We start from the raw sequence: 19894 nt of genomic DNA on the forward strand, positions 1-19894 counted from the left end.
AACCGCCTGAAAATTTACAAACCAAGGTGTACACACAACACACTACACACAAAACTAACCAAACACAAAAAAGCCACATCACAAAGGTATTTGCCTTTACTGTGAAGGCACAGTGGCCTTTGCTGTGAAAATCATGAAAAAAACTGAAGCTCTTTTATTCCCCCATAAAACTTGTCACAGGTAAATAGAACTTTGCAAGCCAGGTTGAGTAACTAGATGTGACTGATTCATAGATTCATAGATACTAAGGTCAGAAGGGACCATTCTGATCATCTAGTCCGACCTCCTGCACAACGCAGGCCACAGAATCTCACCCACCCACTCCTGCGAAAAACTTCACCTATGTCTGAGCTACTGAAGTCCTCAAATCGTGGTTTAAAGACTTCAAGGAGCAGAGAAGCCTCCCTCAAGTCAACCATGCCCCATGCTACAGAGAAAGGCGAAAAACCTCCAGGGCCTCTTCCAATCTGCCCTGGAGGAAAATTCCTTCCCGACCCCAAATATAGAAATGAAACTACCAGTACTTAATGCTAATGATGTCACCAAGTGACATTTATGCCTGTTTTGTACTATTCTCAATCTGTGCCTCAGGTAGTTTTCATGTCTGTATGAAAATTTATTTATTTTTGGAGGGCATGGAAAGAGAACATTTGGCATGCTATTTCCACATATGTACTTTTTCCATCAGAAATTAGTCTTTCCTGACAAAGAGGGAGAGCTTCCAATTTCTTGCCAGACTGGAAAATGAAGTGTTAGCAGAACCTGGCCTGTTCTGAAGTGCTATTTGCTCTTCTCTAGTAAAAGAGCAGGCAAACTCTTTATATCGGTATCTTCCACCAGGATTCATCCAGGTAGGGAAATGGAAAAAATAAATATCCTACTCACATTTCTGTTATCATTTGAACTATCCCAGAATCATAGACTTTGACCAATTAATGCATGCAATTGCAGAGTATTTTTTAAAAAGCAACATATGTACAAGCACTAGGAATTTGCTGTGCCAAATACTGACTGAACAGAGCAAGTGTGAGCAAACAGAACACACCAGAGGGAGCTTATGGAAGGAGTCTAGAGAAGGACAAAGTTAGGTTGGCAAAACAGTTTAATATACATCCAGTTTAATCCTTGCTTTCTAGACTAAAAATACAACAGTATGATTACCATCCCCACATTCAAGGATATTAAACTATCTCGAGCAGATGGTTTCATGTAGATTAGAGGCCCTTTAATTTCTAGTCACCAAGTTTGTGAAATAGGAGAAAAAAAAGTAAGAAAAACCACCTCATGGCTCTTTGATGGCCTAAGTCAAATGAAGAAAAGGAGGACTTGTGGCACCTTAGAGACTAAACAAATTTATTTGAGCATAAGCTTTCGTGAGCTACAGCTCACTTCACTGGATGCATCAAATGAGTGACTAGCATATCAGCTCTTAGAAGGCAGGCGATCACTTCCCAAAAACACAGCTGGCAGTAACGGACACCCTTATTTGCAGTTGGAGCAGAAACCAAGAGTGGAATGAGTCATAAAAACTGAACTACCTTCCTACTGCTCCAGATCAGGGTTGAGGCATGCAACTGTGGGTGAGAAAAGTTCTCGCTACTGATGACCATGCTGTACTTCTGGAGATAAATGTCACTCCAGCACCTTTCATGAGTACTAAATTCACTAACTGTAACAGTGCCAAACGTATGGAAAAAAAACGCAAGAGGAAGAGGCAATGCATATAAAACATGGACAATTATTTCAATAGGCTATAAAAAGCCATTTGTATAGGCACCATAAGAAAAAAAAACCTAATAGAGTATCAGCTGTGTGACTTCACATGTACTCACATGATTGAGAAACTTGCTGTCTTTGGTGGCCCATCCTATCTGCATCACTCCTGAAGTAATTACTGTGACTTCATAGTACCAAACCCCAGAATCAACGCAGAATGTACAGCGAACACTTTCAAAAGAGGAGGCATCACATCGAGCCTGAAAACAGAAGTGGAAAATATATTATTTGGAATTAGCTGGCAGTCACGAAGAATCCTGTCTGATAGATTTGAGAAGTGCCATACAAGTAAAATTGTAAAAGCACTTAAATTTCCAAACACAATGCACCCCCTTTCAGAACAGCAAGGGCCATATACCAGACAGGATCTTAGTAAAACTGAATCAAGCTGAATGTAGTTCTGAGAAGAGCAGCAGAAGCGATCAGCAAAAAGAACAGGAGTACTGTGCACCTTAGAGACTAACAAATTTATATGAGCATAAGCTTTCGTGGGCTACAGCCCACTTCATCGGATGCTGAAGCCTATGAAAGCTTATGCTCAAATAAATTTGTTAGTCTCTAAGGTGCCACAAGTACTCTTGTTCTTTTTGCGGATACAGACCAACACAGCTGCTACTCTGAAAGAAGTGATCAGAGGCTAGTGGAACTGATTTAAAGATTAAAGGCTAAAAAAAATGACCATGTGGGGAACAATCTAGAACTATCTGATAGGTATAAACATCAAGGAGGGACAGGAATTTAGTGTTCTAGGAATATATCACTAGCAGTCATGGAAAAAAATTAAGAAAAGGAACATTTAGGCTGAATTTCCTGATGGTGAGAGGTACTTTCTCTGAGGAAATGGAATCCTTATTGCTTTGGGCTTTTAAGACTAGACAGGACAATAGAAAAAAAACAGAACAAAAGAAAAAAAAAATCTACTGTTGGGAACAGTTCTGCACCACATGGGAGAAGGACCAGATGGATCTAAATAGGTTTCTCTCTCTTTAAAGATCTGAAATTCACAGAGAGGTGATGTTTTACAGTGCTCATTTCTGGTAATAAAAGCAGGTTAGAGTCATTACAGTCTACTGCCAAAACTGAATTCCTTCACTAGTTTTGTAGAGAACTCAGAAATACAGACTTGTTGATTCTTTGAAGGGTAAAAAAAATGGGAACAAAAAGTGAACTGAAACGGTGATATCCTGTAGCTTTCTTCAAAACATAATTCTACGTTGAAATAATCAAATGACATCCTACCTCCAGTCCACATGGTGAGATCTTAAGGTATTCGCTGACATCATTACTATTCAGCATAGCCTTAATATTGGTCAAGTCAACTTTCTCATAGGTAAACTGTCTGCCTTCTTTCAAAACTGCAGGAAAAAAAATTTAAATGAAGTGCTACTGCAGGAACAAGTCCAACCAGATTATTTCAATAAATACAAATCTGCACACACAAAGGATCCAATTCAGTCTTGGTATACTTTAAAGCAACACAGGCATTATGCATACTTGAATGTAGTATTTATTTATTTACTTACAGTGGCACCCAATGTTTGTTAGAACTACATCCAGGAGCAGGGCATATCCTGCCTGAGTATTTGAAAAGTACCTAAAGGCTAATTGTGCCCCTCAAGGAACCATGAGTAAACATTAAGGGCATCAGAATACATATCAGGATGTGATTCCTTCAGGACACACAAGACACCACTCTGAAAGTTAACATGGGTGGAATTTTACTATGGGAGGAATGGTGCCAGAGCAATAGTGAAAACTCGAAACTTGCTGCTTTCAGCTATTGGGCTAGGTTTATGCAGCCGAACTGAGCCAATTAAGGCCGTCTTCCCCCTCCACTTTCAGTCCTTTCCCCGTCACTTCTGTGACTGCTAGACCCTCCCACACTGGCTGATCAAATGCTTGAGTTTCATGGCAAGAAAAATATTTCAAGTAAAAGAAAGCAGCCCCTGGTGGAATCTTTGTAACAGCTCATGATCAGTGAAGAGAAGAGAAGCCCAATTGTGGGATTCCCTAGCATGCTGTTTGACATGGCCTCCTCATATTTGCTTTAACTCAGGGTGGCATTTGCTCCTGCCCTGAGCTATTATAAGTTATACTGTACACTGGGTTTTGTTAGAGATTCCACCCTGGAAATCACCCAGAATCAGGGCAGGGAAGACACAGGATGCTGGGATTGCACAGAACCAGGAGGGCAAGTTGCAGAATAACTATTGTGCTATGCCATGGAAACTACTCTGTACATTTTCCTCCAAATCATTCTCTTTCACACCGGGGAGGAATGGAGAAGCATTTAGCTCTACAGGCTGAGAATCATACCAACACCAATAAAAAGTAGTAATTCATTAGACAGAAGTCTTTCATGGAGTGAAATGTACATCACAGACTCTTTACTATATATTTATTGCCATTTGTAACAAAGCACAAGTTGATGTTGGGTTTCAGCATAAGCAAAACAAGCTGCTGCCTAGGGCCAACCAAGTAATTTCATTCTCTCTTCTCCCAACGGTAGTGAACAAGAGGAGTATGCTTTAAATAAAGACTGGCAAGCATGTGGGGTCCTATAGCGCTAGTTATGCCCGGATTGGTTCGTTAAATAAAAGACATTTTTATCAGAGAGCTACTCTTTCTTGGTTTCTTAAATCATGAAAATCTAGTCTGCTTAATAAGTCACAGGTCGTAATTAGTCCTTGTACAGATGTGATATTGGTATAGCCAAGAATATCACAATGGCTTTCTTTGGGACAATCCTGCTTTCCCTCAAAGTCAACATACAAGTGCAATCTAGCTATTGCTTCTTTGCTGAAGTGTCACAGCAGGTACAGAGCAAATAAAGTTAAAGAATTTTAATAATTACATAAGGTTTGCTTTTCAAAAATGGAGGCATGCAAATGCACATAGAATCATAGAATCATAGAATATCAGGGTTGGAAGGGACCTCAGGAGATCATCTAGTCCAACCCCCTGCTCAAAGCAGGACCAATCCCCAATTTTTGCCCCAGATCCCTAAACGGCCCCCTCAAGGATTGAACTCACAACCCTGAGTTTAGCAGGCCAATACTCAAACCACTAAGCTGTCTGACATAGTGAGCACATGGATTTATGCATCTTATTTCTGGGTGGACATTGGATATTTGCAGACACAAATATGACCAGACATACAAACCCCCCCCCACACACACACACAGCCAGTAATAAAAATGAATCCTGCTCACATTATACCTACATAGATTGTCTAAACTCCACTGGGCACAGAATCCCACTTGGCGTTTTAAGAAGTCCAGATTATCTGTCCATTTCTCTAACAAAACAAGCTGGTCACTAATACAGGATTCAGAAATTGTCATTTTATTTTCACCTGTAATTTAAAAGTGAAAAAAGTAATAGATGTAAACAAGAAACAGTGATTTAAAAGACAAAAAGGTAAATATTTTACCAGTACAATACAGAAATATTCTAAGTCTCAACATAAAACAAAAAATTTAGGAGTTCATGTACCTTCTCCTGACAGATTATTAACAGGAAGAAATGCAATATTAAATATTCAGCATTTTAGTGTACTAAGTCATCTGAGAGCATGGCTATTAGCTAGGAAAAATAATAATTATAGTCTATTAACAGGAAAAAAAATGTCCAGCCATGGAGAGGTCTTCAAAGGGCTCTTATGCCTCTTCCCATCCCCAAAGCTACTTTTGATGGATAGCAGACCCTATGTGGCAATAATCTGAGCTATATTTGAGGACAGCACACAGTATAGTGACAGAATTGTGTTCCACCCTCTCTCTTTCCAAGGAGGTTGGGTCACTAGAACAGCCTGAGGGCCTGAGCATACTTTTCCCTACAGCGATCCCATTCCCTGTCAGCCCAGCTATCCCTGATTCTTACGGTGCACTAGTCTTAAGCTACAAGTTGGGAACTTCAACATGGTTATTTCAAGTGCATGCACCTGGGACAGCAGATGTGATCAGATGAAGGAAATACCATTCTGGGGTAACATTAGTTCTATTGTTTTTACCGTAAGAAGTACTAGGCTAATACTTACTTGTTTGTGCAAACTTTTCCAGTGCTATTAGTGCAAAAAGCATTACCGTCGGATGGGACTGGAAATTCTAAAGACAATGAGAGTATTAAACACATGCCATAGCTGTGCAAGATGTTTTTATTGACTTGTCTAATACAATGAAAACCGTTTCTTAAAACTAGCAGTCAGATTACATTTTCAAGATTCTTCACAAGAGAAAGGCAGAGATGTTATGAGTAAGGCTACGTTTTAGTCATGGACAGGTCACGGGCATTAAACAAAAAGTCACAGCACGCTGACCTGTCCATGACTTTTACCTAAAATACCCGTGACTAAATCTTACCCGCTGGGAGGTGAGCACTCCTGAAGACTGCTCTGTGTGTATGGTGGTGGGGGAGGGAAGGAGAGTGCAGGGCGACGCTTCTGCTGGGGGGAGGGCAGCGGGGACCGATCCAGGCAGGGGCCCCGCCGCTGGACCGCTGCTCCAGGGCAATGCCGGGGACCAGCTGCCGGGGGCTACCAGAGCAGCGGCCAGTGTGGCTGGCCCCGGGGCTTCCCCAGCTGCTGGGGTGGTTCTGGGCCAGCCGTACCAGTGCTGCAAAATTCATAGAGGTCATGGAAGCCATGACTTCCATGACCTCCGTGAATGATTCGCAGCCTTAATCATGAGCAATGGGCACAGTAGTGGGGGGAAGTGGGCCATACTAGAAGTACTCACAGGACCTATTTCTCACATCACAACAGTTTTTAAACCAGAGTAGTCTATCTACAGTACAACCTCAGAGTTATGAACACCAGAGAGTTACAAACTGATCAGTCAATCACATACCTCATTTGGAACCAGAAGTACACAATCAGGCAGCAGAAGGGGGGGGGGGGAAGCAAACACAGTGCACTACTGTGTTAAACTACTACAAAAAAAAAATAAAGGCAAAGCAACATTTTTCTTCTACATAATAAAATTTCAAAGCTGTATTAAGTCACTGTTCAGTTGTAAATTTCTGAAAGAACCACCATAATGTTTTGTTCAGAGTTAGGAACAACCTCCATTTCCAAGGTGTTCGTAACTTTGAGGTTCTACTGTACTTCAATGGAGTTGCTCCCAATTTACCTAAATGTGTCACTAGCTCACATTGAAGACCACTGAATCAAAAAATAAATATAAAATAAAATGGTTAATAATAATAAAGTTTCTAGCCCCAAATGCTAAGATTTTTTTTCTTCTTCAGAAAAAAAACCTCATTTTTCTGACTTATACCTTCATGATGCCTTGTTCTAGTAACCTCAAATTTTGCAAGTTTTTTTCCCCCTTTGGATTTAATTCATGCAAAAGACATTTCAGATGGAAAGCAGTTATTTCAAATAACTGAAGTGTAGGCTTAATAAAAAGGAAGACTAGCCTTTAATATGCTCCATAATATAAAACAGAAAGTTTTGATCCATACATTATATATTTGTGATTTTCAACATATCAACATATTATATTATCATAATTTTAAATGTCCTTATCAGGCATTATGTAGGGTTCTCAGTTTGTCCTTATAGTAATTAACATAAATGAAGGAGATGCTAATAATGAACAAGCAGCAATTTGGCACTATCCCAAGAGAAAGTTTGGAAGACAAAGTAATTTATTTCTTAATCAAACAAGCACTTTATTAGCAAGTGAAAGTTTCTTCTTTGTTAGCCCTGTGGTTTCTTTAGCATTTGATAAACTGTAGTAGTAAGAAAGACTTGGCACTTATATAGGTGCTTCTCCTTCGTAAAGCTCGAGTGCTTTAAAAAAAAAGGGTATAATTACTCTCATTCACAGATGTGGAAACTGAGGTACAGAAGTGGAGTGATTTGCTCCAGTCACGCAGTACATCAATGAAAGAGCTGAAAAGCACTTAAGTCTCCTGAATCTCTGCCTGGGGCCATCTGCAGGCCATTCTGCCATGAGGAAAGAGGTGACCCCTCCCAGAGTCAGGAAGCTGAAAATTTGTTAGAACCCTTTGTGGGACGGTCTTAGAACAGTCTGATTTTTTTTAAAAAAGTGTATTTAGTGTTTATGTAAGATTAAACAGTATTCTCTATTCATCCAGAAAACAGACACAGTATGGGCAAGATCCCCTAGATTAATGGGGCAATTTATCTGAACCGTGGGGGAAGGAAGGGAACACCTCTCAAAAGATGTCTACCATGCAGCTAGCAACGAGCCTCCCAAAGTGGGCAGACAGACTCCCCGGAGGGGCTCAAGCTCATGCTCAAAAAAAAATAGTGTGGATGCTGTGGTGTGGGCTCTCAAGCCCACCCAACCTCCTTGTCTTGAGAATCTGAGCCACAACATCTATGCTGCTACTTTTAGCATGCTAACTTGAGACCACTGGCCCGAGTCTGTCTACTCGAGCTGGGAGGCTCACTCCCCGCTGCAGTGGAGACATACCCCAAGAGTTAAAATTCAGTCTCACCCCAGACACCCCACCCCCAAAACTCATACACATGCCTATACCAGCTTCAGAATAAAAGTCAAAACAAATAAAACCAATGACAATTCTGCTCTACCCTTCCAGAATTCTGGCAGAACAAGAAAAATCATAAGAAATGCAGATTTTTATTAAAATCAACAGAACTAGCCCAACATCTGCACTTTTAGGTACATTTACTATTTCTATATAGAAAGTATAGCTCAAGACCAATCACAAAAGGGAGAAACTATACAAGATGCAAGAACTAGAGTTTGTATTCATGTTGACCATGTGGAATGAAATTTTACAACACTTACCACACAAGTCAAGCTCTCCAAGAAAAAGAATTTGATTTAAAAACATGTGCAGACCTCTGTCAATCATTAACAGACCACTTACACACTTTGAGGAATGATTTCAAAAGATCTGAAGACATATCAAAAGATATCTTGCCTGATACTAACTACAAAGAAGCCCAGTCCCGCAAGAGAATCAGGAAAAAACAAGCAAATGATAGCAGTGCAACCGAAACAGCATTGAATTCTAGAGACAAATTTCACGTATCTACTTACTACGCTATAATTGATACGCTTGAAGCTCATATGAAGAGGAGAGGTGAAGCGTACAAAGTAGTATCACACAGATTTTCTTTTCTAAATGATATGGATTTATCTGATGAACAGTATTCACAAGGTTCCCAAAAGCTAGTTGACTCATACCCTGTTGACTTGAACATGAATCTCTGTGGAGAAGTATGGCAGTTCCACTGTTATATACACGCAAAGTTTCATTAAACAGGAAAAATGAAATTCAGTCACATTGATCTTCATGACACAATACTGAAAGACTGAATACAATGTGTACTTCCAAATGTAGAGATCGCACTACGTATTTTTCCAACATTGATGATTACTAACTGCTCCGCAGAACGCTCTTTTTCTCAGCTGAAAAGAATAAAAACCCTCAGAGAACAACAATGTGTCAGGACAGACTTGATTCACTTTCCCTATTGTGTATGGAAGCGGACATGCTTCATCGAGTCAGCTTCGATTAACTTATCCAGAATTTTGCAATCAGAAAATCTAGAAAGAAGCTATTTTAATTTCAGCATACATGTAAGTTTTGTGTCATTTTGAAAAATAAAATTTTATTTTACGGTATAATATTTTTATTTTGAATTACATATGGAGGGGCACCATAATCTTTTCAGTGCTTAGGGCCTCTAAAGGTCTTAATCCGGCCCTGACCCCGGAGGAAGGAGGTGTGGCGCCTGAGCCCCGACGCCTTGCGTAGGAGGAGAGGGGGGCCGGAGCCCGAGCCCTGCCGCCTTGGGTGGGGGATGGAACTCAGGCTTCAACTTCAGCCCCAGAGCCCAGCAAATCTAATGATGGCCCTGACCACCCCATTAAAATGGAGTCACGACCCACTTTGGGATCCCAACCTACAGTTTGAGAACAGCTGCTTTCCACTGTTCTGACATAAGAGGGCTAAAGCACAGGAGTTCTCTGTGTGGAAGGCTTGCATAAGATCCTAAGTTAATCATGTGCTGGAAGCCTCTCCTATAATCGGGCATCCACAACAATTCTAAAGCTCTGATCTTCTAAACTATTTGAAGGTTAGTTTTGCTTTAAGGGGCTTAAACTACCTAATGCCAGTAAATTCAAAGGTCAGGCTTAAAATGCCTCCCTTTTAACTCACTGCACTGGTAATGCAAGCCATAGTGTGTCAGATTGCTCTCTGTATCTCCATCTGATGGAATGGTGGAAGGACAGACTTTCAATCTTAACCTCACATTTTCTGGAGTGGTTTGGCCAGGCCCTTGATGTTATGTTAATGTTGCTTCTGGATTTAATATAAACATGATCTGTTCATTTCTGGGTACCAAGTCCAAAATCCCTAGCTCCTAGCAGGAAATATTCCTCCTCTACTCCAGAGACACCCATCCTTAGTCATAATGTTCTGCAACCATGGTCACCAGTTACCGATATGAACTGGCAGTAAGCCAGACTACAAGCCAAAGAAGCCTAGGTTCAGATAGAAGGCTTAATTATGTGTTATTGTGAATGTGTTCATCTGAAATTTAGATAATTTTAGCAGTACAGTCATTTTTGGTGAACTGTTTGCAGAAGTAAGAGCACAACAGAAATTTTAGAAGGAATAAGGATCACTGCAAGATATCACAGGGCATTAAAGTACAAGATAAGGGATATCCTTTCCTTTACTCCAAACTAATGTTCAACTACATCCCTGACCTTTGAATTCACAAGACAGCGACTTCTTAGTTCAAATCTGTTCTTCACTTTGACCAAAGTGAATGGATCAACTTGTTATCTACGAGTACAATTGTGTATACCGCAACTTCCATAGCACATTAGTGTCAATGCCAGGGTCTGAACGGCACTAAGAATTTAAGAGCAGAGACTCATTTTCTCTAGGTTCCGTATAGTGCCTAGCAAATACTCTGTGCTTCACAAATTAAACAAAACAAAATACTTGTGGTCTTTATTTTCATAGATATTCCTTCCTTTCTCTCATTAAGCCTTTTTGACTCTTTCCTTATTAAATGAAATCTTTCTATGTTAGATTTTCCAACATCAGCCTAAAGTGTTCAAAGTTAATAAACCTGTCCTTTATTTTGGATTATTTTTAATTTGTATTTGGTTTTGTATGTTGAGCTTGTCATTGATTTAAGTGAAAAATGCTGCATGTAGAGACAAAGATAGATAAGATTACAAAAACTGATGATCTTACTGCACTCTGCTGCAAGCAGTTTCATACAAAAAATTAAACAGCAACACTTGCTGAAAAACACTAACGTTTACCACTTATGCATACAGAAGCAATTACGAAGCTGGAGCAGCTAAGAATGCTACTGTGCTTAGATACTTACCAAGCTTTGCAGTAAATATTCCAGTATTCCTGGGCTGAGTAAGCCTATACTTGCAGGACCTGCAAGAACACTAAGAATGAAATGCATGTATGGGAACTGCGGCATTATCTTTTCACATGAATTAAAGTTAACCAAGGGGGGCATTTTGTCCCCGACAAAGACCTTGCATTCACAAAAAGAAATTAAACTAGTACCCAGGGCTATGGTTTTGCACACAAGCAAAAAATGTACACTCTACTGTATGCTTAATTTATGCATGGAGTTACTATGAATGTTCTCATAAATCAGGTATCTGAATGCACAGTCATGGATCTACCTTCCATTTCTATGCACAAATACCCCATGTGCATGTGCCATAGCTGTTACAGCGTATTGTTCTAATTATCTTCAGTATTCCTATAAAAACACTTGTAACTTTGATATCTGATAACATTTATGCCTACATATTTTTGAAAAAATATCAGGCTCCAATGTATATTTATGTAAAGCAGGTAGTTTCTCTCATTTTGTATTAATAAATCAAGGTTAAAAAGATCAGCTCCCTCAATCACTGGCACAAAATGAGTAATGCCCACAAGATCAAATACTGCCAGCTTGATGCCTAGTCACCCAATCTGCGATTGGCATTGTGGCAGCTGACCAATTAAAAATGCCCAGAAATGCTATCTGCTTATTTTGACCTATGGTCAGAGGTGAAAGTAAGCTGGTACGCCCTGGAATGGAGTACCGGTAAGAGCCGGTTCGCCGTACCAGATCCAGTTTTCTGAGAGGGCAATTTAAAGTCCTGGGGTAGCAGCAGTGGGGCTGTGGCAGGGATTTAAAGGTTCCCGGAGCTCCAGCCACCGCTACCCCCCCTCCCACCAGCCCTTTAAATCCCGGCCTGAGCTCTGCTGCCCAAGCCCTGGGGTAGCGGCGGCGGGGCTCTGGAGGGGATTTAAAGGGCCGGGGTGGTAGCGGCAGCTGGAGCCCTTTAAATCCCCGCCTGAGCCCTACTGCCTGAGCCCTGGGGTGGGGGTGGGGCTCTGGAGGGGATGTAAAGAGCCCCGGTGCTCCAGCCACCACTACTGCCCCAGCCCTTTAAATCCCCGCCAGAGCCCTGCTGCCAAAGCCCTGGGGTAGCGGCGGTGGGGCTCCAGCGGGCATTTAAAGGGCCAGGGCTGTAGCGGTGGCTGGAGCCCCAGGGCTCTTTAAATTCCCCATGGAGCCCGGCCATCACTACCCCAGGGCTCAGGCAGCAGGGCTCAGGCGGAGATTTAAAGGGCTCGGGGGCTCCAGCAGCTACTACCACAGTGGACCCCCAGGCCCTTTAAAGCTCTGCCAGAGCCCAGAGCCCCAGGGTAGCAGTGGCAGCCAGGAGCCCCCAGGGCTCCTCAATGATTTAAAGGGCCCAGGGCTCCGCTGCGGTAGTGGCAGCTGGAGCCCTCGGCCCTTTAAATCGCCACCAAACCCCGGGGCTCCCAGCCGCCTCTGCAGCTGGTAGCTCGGGGACGATTTAAAGGGCCAGCTACTGCAGCAGAGCCCCGGGCCCTTTAAATCTTGGCCTGGGGATTTAAGGCCACACCTCTTCCAGTTGAGGCCACGCCCTCTGCTCAGGACTCCCGACATACTGGTAAGTCCTCTAACTTACTTTCACCCCTGCCTATGTATCAAGAGGGTGGCGAGGAGGAATTGTTGCTTTTATTTCAGATATCTACATCAGAAGTCACTGTTCATGTAGGACCTACACAAAAATGTTTTATGCTCTTTAGTGCTGTCTCTGAAGCAATAATTAAATGCTACTTCTAAAACTGTGCTGATATCAACAGTGGGGCACAAACTAGGCATTTTAAAAAGACATGTTAATTTCAAGCATCGCTAGAAAGAAAAAGAAAAAGAAAAAAATAGTTGCCAAATGGGGCCACAATCAGAAGGGAATGGAAACTTCACTTTCAGCTTCAGGTAGGGCATAAAATAAATGGAGAATAGAGATTATAAAAACAAAAGTCACTTTTTAAAAAGGAAATACTCAGTGTCCTTTTAAATAATGTAGCTGAAGAGCATTTGTTACAGGTAACTACAACAGAAGAACATCCATCATCCTTCCACGCATTCTCTTTAATTAGAATAATTTGAATTTTAGCCAGTAGGCAAGATGATGATAATGTGTTCCCAGAAATTCTCTCATCCACCCAGGTTAGGCCTGTAAAAATGTTAGCACTGGTAATTGCATCATCAAGGCTGTGGTGTCAGGATTCTTACTTAGCAGATATTTGAAATATATGCACACGTGTGGATTGAGGTTTTATTTGGTAAACCAAATATTGAGGGAGTTTGGTGCAATAAAGTCCAAGTTCAGAGCCAAGCTGTTTGCTGGTTACTGAAATTAAGCCTTATCAATATTTTGATCATGCAGTAGATTTGGTCTGAGCTGGAAGACAAGATCTCTCCTTGTTTCAAAACACGACCTCAGTTCTACAAAGTTAGCTCTGAACGTTGCTATGCTGTGACACTAAAGAAAACTCAAAGATAAGCTTTCAGACTGTTCCTTCTGCTTACCTGCTAGTTTCTCAGCCAAACAGCCCAGTACTGCAGTTGTGTTACGATGTTTGGCAGGGTGACAGGAATCCTGGCAGGCAACAGCTCCATTTAAATTTAATATTTCAGTTAATTTCTGCAATGCATCCTAAAACAAAGTCAGAATGCTATTTAACAGTATAGGAATTACAGAACACATGGTTTTTCACGCAGTCATTCAATACAACTCAATGATTCTGCTTCAATATCAGTGCTAACAGGATAATATTACAGATGCCAAGTGATAGTTTATCTGTTTTAAAGACAGACCAGAAGTTTAATTTATCTTAAAGAGTTTCATTAATTCATTGGTTACTGCCAAATGAGCCAAAGGATGTCTGATTGCTCAAAAATGATGTGCTGCCAACCGTATCAGAAATATTAATGTTTCCTTAACCTCAATGGATCAGAAAGATAGACTGCAGAAAACAGCGAGGACTGCCACCAAAGTAGCTTAATCGGTTCCAAATATCCTGATGCTATTTTTTAAAAAAGTTTATTTTGTTTTAAAATTGAAAAGACAAAAAAATGAATTGCGCCTAACAAAAATGGAGATAGCCCCTGAGTCCACTTTACAAAACTATGCTGTTGCTGACTCTAAAACCTCCCTCTCCCTCGGCATACACTGCCTATACGCACTGTGCTAGTCTATTAAACAAGAATGAAAGACTAACAAACCTATGTTGAGCCCTAGTTTCCTCTGGCTATTAATGTAGGATTAAACGCAGAATAAATCTAGAGCAACTCCCACCAATTCATTGGAGTTATTCCAGTGTAAATCCAAATTCAAAACAGAAATTGCTCCACAGATGGGTCCAAACTGCAACTCCAGATTCATCTCAACCCCTCCACCCCCAAACTTTTAAGAAAGTTCAGTTGAGCTGATTCAGACCCCAGCTTCACAACTAAGCCCATCATTTAATTAAAACAAAAACAACTCTCCACATTGAAGTTATCAGCAGGGCATTTGCAAAAGATTAGTGTAACTAAGTTTATGAAGTTTTATGCTCTTTGGGTCAGATTCTGATCCAGATTTAAACCACGGCAACATGAAAAAAATCTGATCTTTGAATGGAGGTTACAGGGAAATGTAATTGTTTTCCAAAAAGAACAGCCACAAACAAAACTAATAGATAGGGCTGACAAAGTGCAAAGAGCAGAGAGAAGAAAGAAAGAATAACCAGCAATGATTGAGGAAGGGACTTGAGGTGAAAAAGTACAACTAAAATTAGAATGAGGATGACATTCTCAAACACGGCCCTTAGTCAATCTTAGTGAAGCTACAGTAGAAACTCAAAGTTACAAATTAACCAGTCAACCACATAGCTCATTTGGGACCAGAAGTGCGCAATCAGGCAGCAGCAGCAATGGAATGGAATGGAAAGGAATGCAAAGGAAAAAGAAGCAAGAACAGTACAGTACTGCGTTAAACAAACTACTAAAAAAAATAAAGGGTAAGTTTAAAAAAAGATTTGACAAGGTAAGGAAACTGATTCTGTGTTTGTTTCATTCAAATTAAGATGGTTAAAGTAGCATTTTTCTTCTGCATAGTAAAGTTTCAAAGCTGTATTAAGTCAATGTTCAATTGTAAACTTTTGAAAGAACAACCATAACGTTTTTTTCCCCCCGAGTTAAACACACCTCGGGAATGGAAGTTGCTTGTAACCTTACTGACGTTAACTGTTTTGACTCCCCCCCCCCTTTTTTTTTTTTAAGACTCTACTCCACAGAGTTTACAAAGTTGCCAATGTAAGTATAAACAAATAAAGAAAGATTGAAGTTAATCAAAAAGCTAATGTGGCTTTACGTTGACTCTCTGTGGAAAACTGTAGCTTTCCAAAAGTTGGGAATACTGACTTGACAACCCTGCAAAAGTCTTCAATTTATCCAGAACAGGTAAAGGCTGGACAACAGCACTGCAAGCTTCCCCCCAAGTGCACACAAACCTGAACGTAGGAGACTGAGGGGTTTCTCAAGGGTGAGAAGATAGCTTATTCTCTACATCCCACTTAGACCAGCCTTTTCAAAACTGGATGCCTAAAACTAATGCACTTGAAAATCACACCATTTAGAAGTACTGAGCAAGTCACTGGAAACTGGGGCATTTTATACCTCTGAAAAAAAATCGAGCCATTAATTTAGGTGCTTAACATCAAGCACCCACATTTGAAAGATTTGGTGTTAATACATGGCTTCTCCTTTGAGAATGCCAACAAAAGGGCCATTTAGTGCCAATTGTAATGGTAGGTTTGTTTTTAAATCAGGACCTGGCTGAGATCACGTCTCATTTCAGTCTACCTGGCAGACTGTATGGTGTTGACTTTCTCACTACTAACTCGGGCAGACTGGAACCACTAACCAAGGAAGAAAGAGGCTCCTTACCCTCTTAACTGATCAAGTAATTGATCAACTCCTGAGCAATCAGCTACTCAGTTTATAATTTTATTTAAGAGTCAATGAATTAGAAACTTACCAATCTCTCACCCTATGGCAATGTACAGTAAAAATTAAAGTTGGCACAGTAACAAGTGTAGTGCTAATGGAAGTTGCAGCAATGCCAGTGTCAGAAAGAGTTCATGGCAAAACAGAGATTTAAAAGGCCTTTAAAATAACATACACCAAATCATGTGAGGTGCTGCGGGCCCTGTACTCCCACTAAATTCAACGGGTTCTGCGGATGCTGAGTACCTCACAAGATTAGGACCCAATAACACCACTTCATTTCAGATTTTAAAATGCCAAAAGCTAAACGACTGACTTCTATTTGTAGTAAAATACAATGTATCCAGTTATGAACACACACACCTGGCCATTTGTTTTAATCTTTCTTTAAGTAAAGAGAGCCAACAGTCAGTATCCAGCAAACAAAAGCTTTTTAAAAAAAAGTTACAGTATTGATCCATTTGTGGCTAAAACGCGTAAGCTAAAGAGAAAAAAGCATTTTGTCTTATACATAGATAAGTTATGAGGAATTCAGCACTGATACAAAGAAGTGCTAGTTTAAAACATGGAGAGTAGGTGATAAAGCATCTGAATTTGCACTGATTTGGCATTCACTGGGCATGTACAATGAGCAACACACCACGAGGGCAGAAGGAGAACATACTGGCAAAAGCAACTAACAAAAGAAACCTCCCTACTCTCCCTCCAAGAACAAACTATTTTTCACTCTCTTCTCACCACTTTATCCTGAAACACTTCCACCATCAAATAGCCCACTGAATCCTAGATCCTTGCAAGTTACCTTACTTTATAAGTAACATTTGTCTTTAGCCAACTGACACTCAGGACACAGTTTACATCAGTGGTGAAAGCAGCTCAGAGACTTCCATGGGAGTGGCAACCACACCAGGCTGAAGTTCGGCCACAGAACACATGCATTATTTAACTTACTTTTGTTGGCAGTGGACACTCATCCAGTAGTAATGTTATAACAGCTGGCCCCAATGGATCTTCTAATGGAATAACTCTAATTAAAGATTGGACAACTTCCAGCCAGCCTTCATCTGTCAACCACAAAACAGAAGCAACTCTCAGAAAATGGTGCTGCTATTTAGAAGTGTTCAAAACATGCTGTTATTTTTTTTTAAAAAAAAGTCACTTCAGTGGCATTAAAAAAAAGTTACCCTACTGAACTCATTTGAATGTCATATTTTAATGGGTCTTATAGGAGCTGTTAATCATGCACATTGTAGATCTATGGAATTTTAATTTGTAATATGCTGAAGGCTTTTATTTTGGACAGAATATAAATTTCTACAATTGCCAGAGTAATGCTAGACAGAACATCTTAAAATGTTCTGGGAAACAATTCTGCCAATTGTGAGCACCTGGCTCTTGATTTGTTACATATGAATTGGCTTCAGAATACGTAACGAACAAGCACTGTGTGTATATTTTTGGCCCTGTGCTCTGGGAGTTAAGTGAGCAATGCCCATTCTTGCTGTTAAACAAGAATTTACACTTACTGCCATGCTTCAGACCAGATTCAGCACTGCTTACTCCCTGTGAAATCACATTGACATCAATGGGATTGCAGGGAGCATAAGTCAATTCTGATTTTGACTTTTCATTGTTGCTTATGAAAAGCATTTTCGGAAATTCTCACCAATACATATATACAAACCAAGATTTCCATTTACAGGTAAGCAAAAGTAAATACTACATAAATTAAAAGAATTATTTACAAAAATGCATCAATCTAGGTGTTAAAGACAAAGTAACAGGAATATTTGGAAGATTATGGAAGATTTGGATATGCAAGAAATAAGGGATGGACCCATAATTTTTCCCAGAAGCAAAATATAAAAGATTATGCGTTTCATTTGAAAATGACCAAATGACCAAGAGGGGATGAGAGGCTTCGAAAAAACTAAGGGCAAGTGTGTATGGACCATGCGGGAGTTCCAGTCAGCACCTTGGTAAAGTTTTAGTGGTATCAGCATGTTGCCTTGAAGACATATTTTGCTTATCAATTAAAGTTTAATTACTACTGTCTGAACAGGTTAAGTATTTTCTTAATTACTTGTATACACTCTAAGGGCATGCTCACACATACACTTACTGCACCGCACGCTAAGGTGTAAACCAATGTGCCACACAGTAACTGTTCACGTGGACCCCGCTGATGCACACAAATAGTTCCCCGGAGGTCTTTGAGATGCGCAGATTTATATACACTTGCTGCATGGCAAGTTTGTGTGTGTGTAGACATGCCCTCAGGGATGCTGGGCCCAATCCTTAGCTCTTTGTGCACACTAGCCTCCATCCAAGTTGATGGAGGTTTTGGATCCACAAGGAACGTAGTACCAGGTCTTCTGTGGTGCAATCTTGCAGGGGAATTTTGCATACTAAGTGACAGGAACAGACTGTGCCAGCACAGCTCTGCATCTAGAGTGTGTTTAGGGACAGGGTGAGGGCACAGCCACTAGATCTGTGATTGCTGCCGTTAGACCTGCATTAACTCCTACGTGGAAGAGAAGGGTTGCAGTCCCTATTCAAACAGAGGGGCTGAAAGTGTGGCTACCCATTTCCCGTACATGGATAAATTCCATCCCTTCACAGAAGTCCTGCGTACCTCATTGTATAAAAGCCTGTTAATTGAGTTTATAGCTGTCAGCTGGCTGATTTTGCACAGTTCACTTAAATTTAACACAATTAGAAAGTGCATCTTTCACTAATATGATGAGCTCAGTGAAATTATGAAGTAGACAGTATTTCAATAATGAACACAAATTGCTAGAATTACTGGATATAACATGTAATGCAGCCATATGTTTCCTCTTTAGAAGGAAGATATTCCTCTCCCTCTGGCAGTTGCACCCAAAATACTGAACAAAATGCGTTAATACCTGTTTCTGCCATTTCATGTAATGTTATCATTGAATAAGGAGGCTCCTGGTCACTGAAAGAAAAATATTACATTGGTCAAAGTTGCTGTACCACTATCAACACCACATACTTAGAATAAAATTCAGTGAACAGATGTGTGCTGGACTCATCTCTAAGAAAAAAGAAAAAAAGTTACACAGACTGCAAACCTCTAATGCTCTATTTCAGTGGTCCCCAACCTTTCTGTGGGAATAGCATATTCCTATTCCCAGAAGACTGTGGCGGGCGCCAGATACCCTACCGCCGAAATGCCGCTGAGAAGTAGCAGCGGCAAGAAGCGACGCCACTGAAATGCCGTTGAGAAACAGCAACGCTTCTCGGCGGCATTTCGGCGGCACGGTGTCCTGCGGGCGCAAACAGCTGCCCTGGCAGGGGCCATTGCACCCACGGGCACCGCATTGGGGACCCCTGCTCTATTTGGATCTGAAATAGAAATGTGTATTGCCTTGTACTCTGGCTCAAAGTTCACTTTTGCATCTCCAGAATAGCTGATAAACAAGATATACAGTGCTCTACAGCTGCACGTTGAAGATCTAGAGCCCCTAAAGTTTAATACTATACATTGTAAAGTGTTCCTGAAATCATGTAGTAAGAAATACTGTACTTCAGAGGGCACAAACTCAATGAAGAATAGACTGAGGGGAAAAAAAAAAAAAAAGATATTGAAGACGATTAAATGATCCCCCCCCCCCGCAGAAAATCTCTACTAAAAAAAGGGGGGCGGGTAAGTCTGAAAGACAAACAATCCACAGGGTCTCTGCAAACTTCAGTGTTTTATCCAGGGCAGCAGAAAATAGGCCTGTCAGAGGGATTTGGTGA

At 40.8% G+C, this 19894-nt stretch overlaps 1 protein-coding gene across 6 annotated transcripts in view; it reads right to left on the reverse strand.

Annotated features, from left to right (window-relative positions):
• Nucleotides 1-19894, reverse strand: part of RSPRY1 (ring finger and SPRY domain containing 1) — a 56143-nt gene that overhangs the window by 13703 nt on the left and 22546 nt on the right. For 5 of the 6 annotated variants that reach the window (XM_038368385.2, XM_043495436.1, XM_043495437.1 and 2 more), the window contains 8 exons: nt 19036-19088; nt 17078-17190; nt 13667-13793; nt 11132-11190; nt 5816-5882; nt 5000-5131; nt 3016-3131; nt 1833-1976 (listed from right to left, as the gene is read on the reverse strand). In XM_038368385.2, the coding sequence (XP_038224313.1) occupies nt 1833-1976; nt 3016-3131; nt 5000-5131; nt 5816-5882; nt 11132-11190; nt 13667-13793; nt 17078-17190; nt 19036-19088 (811 nt within the window). The remainder of the gene's footprint in view (nt 1-1832; nt 1977-3015; nt 3132-4999; nt 5132-5815; nt 5883-11131; nt 11191-13666; nt 13794-17077; nt 17191-19035; nt 19089-19894) is intronic. The other variant, XM_043495438.1, reaches the window with a different exon arrangement.

This window comes from Dermochelys coriacea, chromosome 12 (assembly GCF_009764565.3).
Source record: "Dermochelys coriacea isolate rDerCor1 chromosome 12, rDerCor1.pri.v4, whole genome shotgun sequence".
NCBI lineage: Eukaryota > Metazoa > Chordata > Testudines > Dermochelyidae > Dermochelys > Dermochelys coriacea.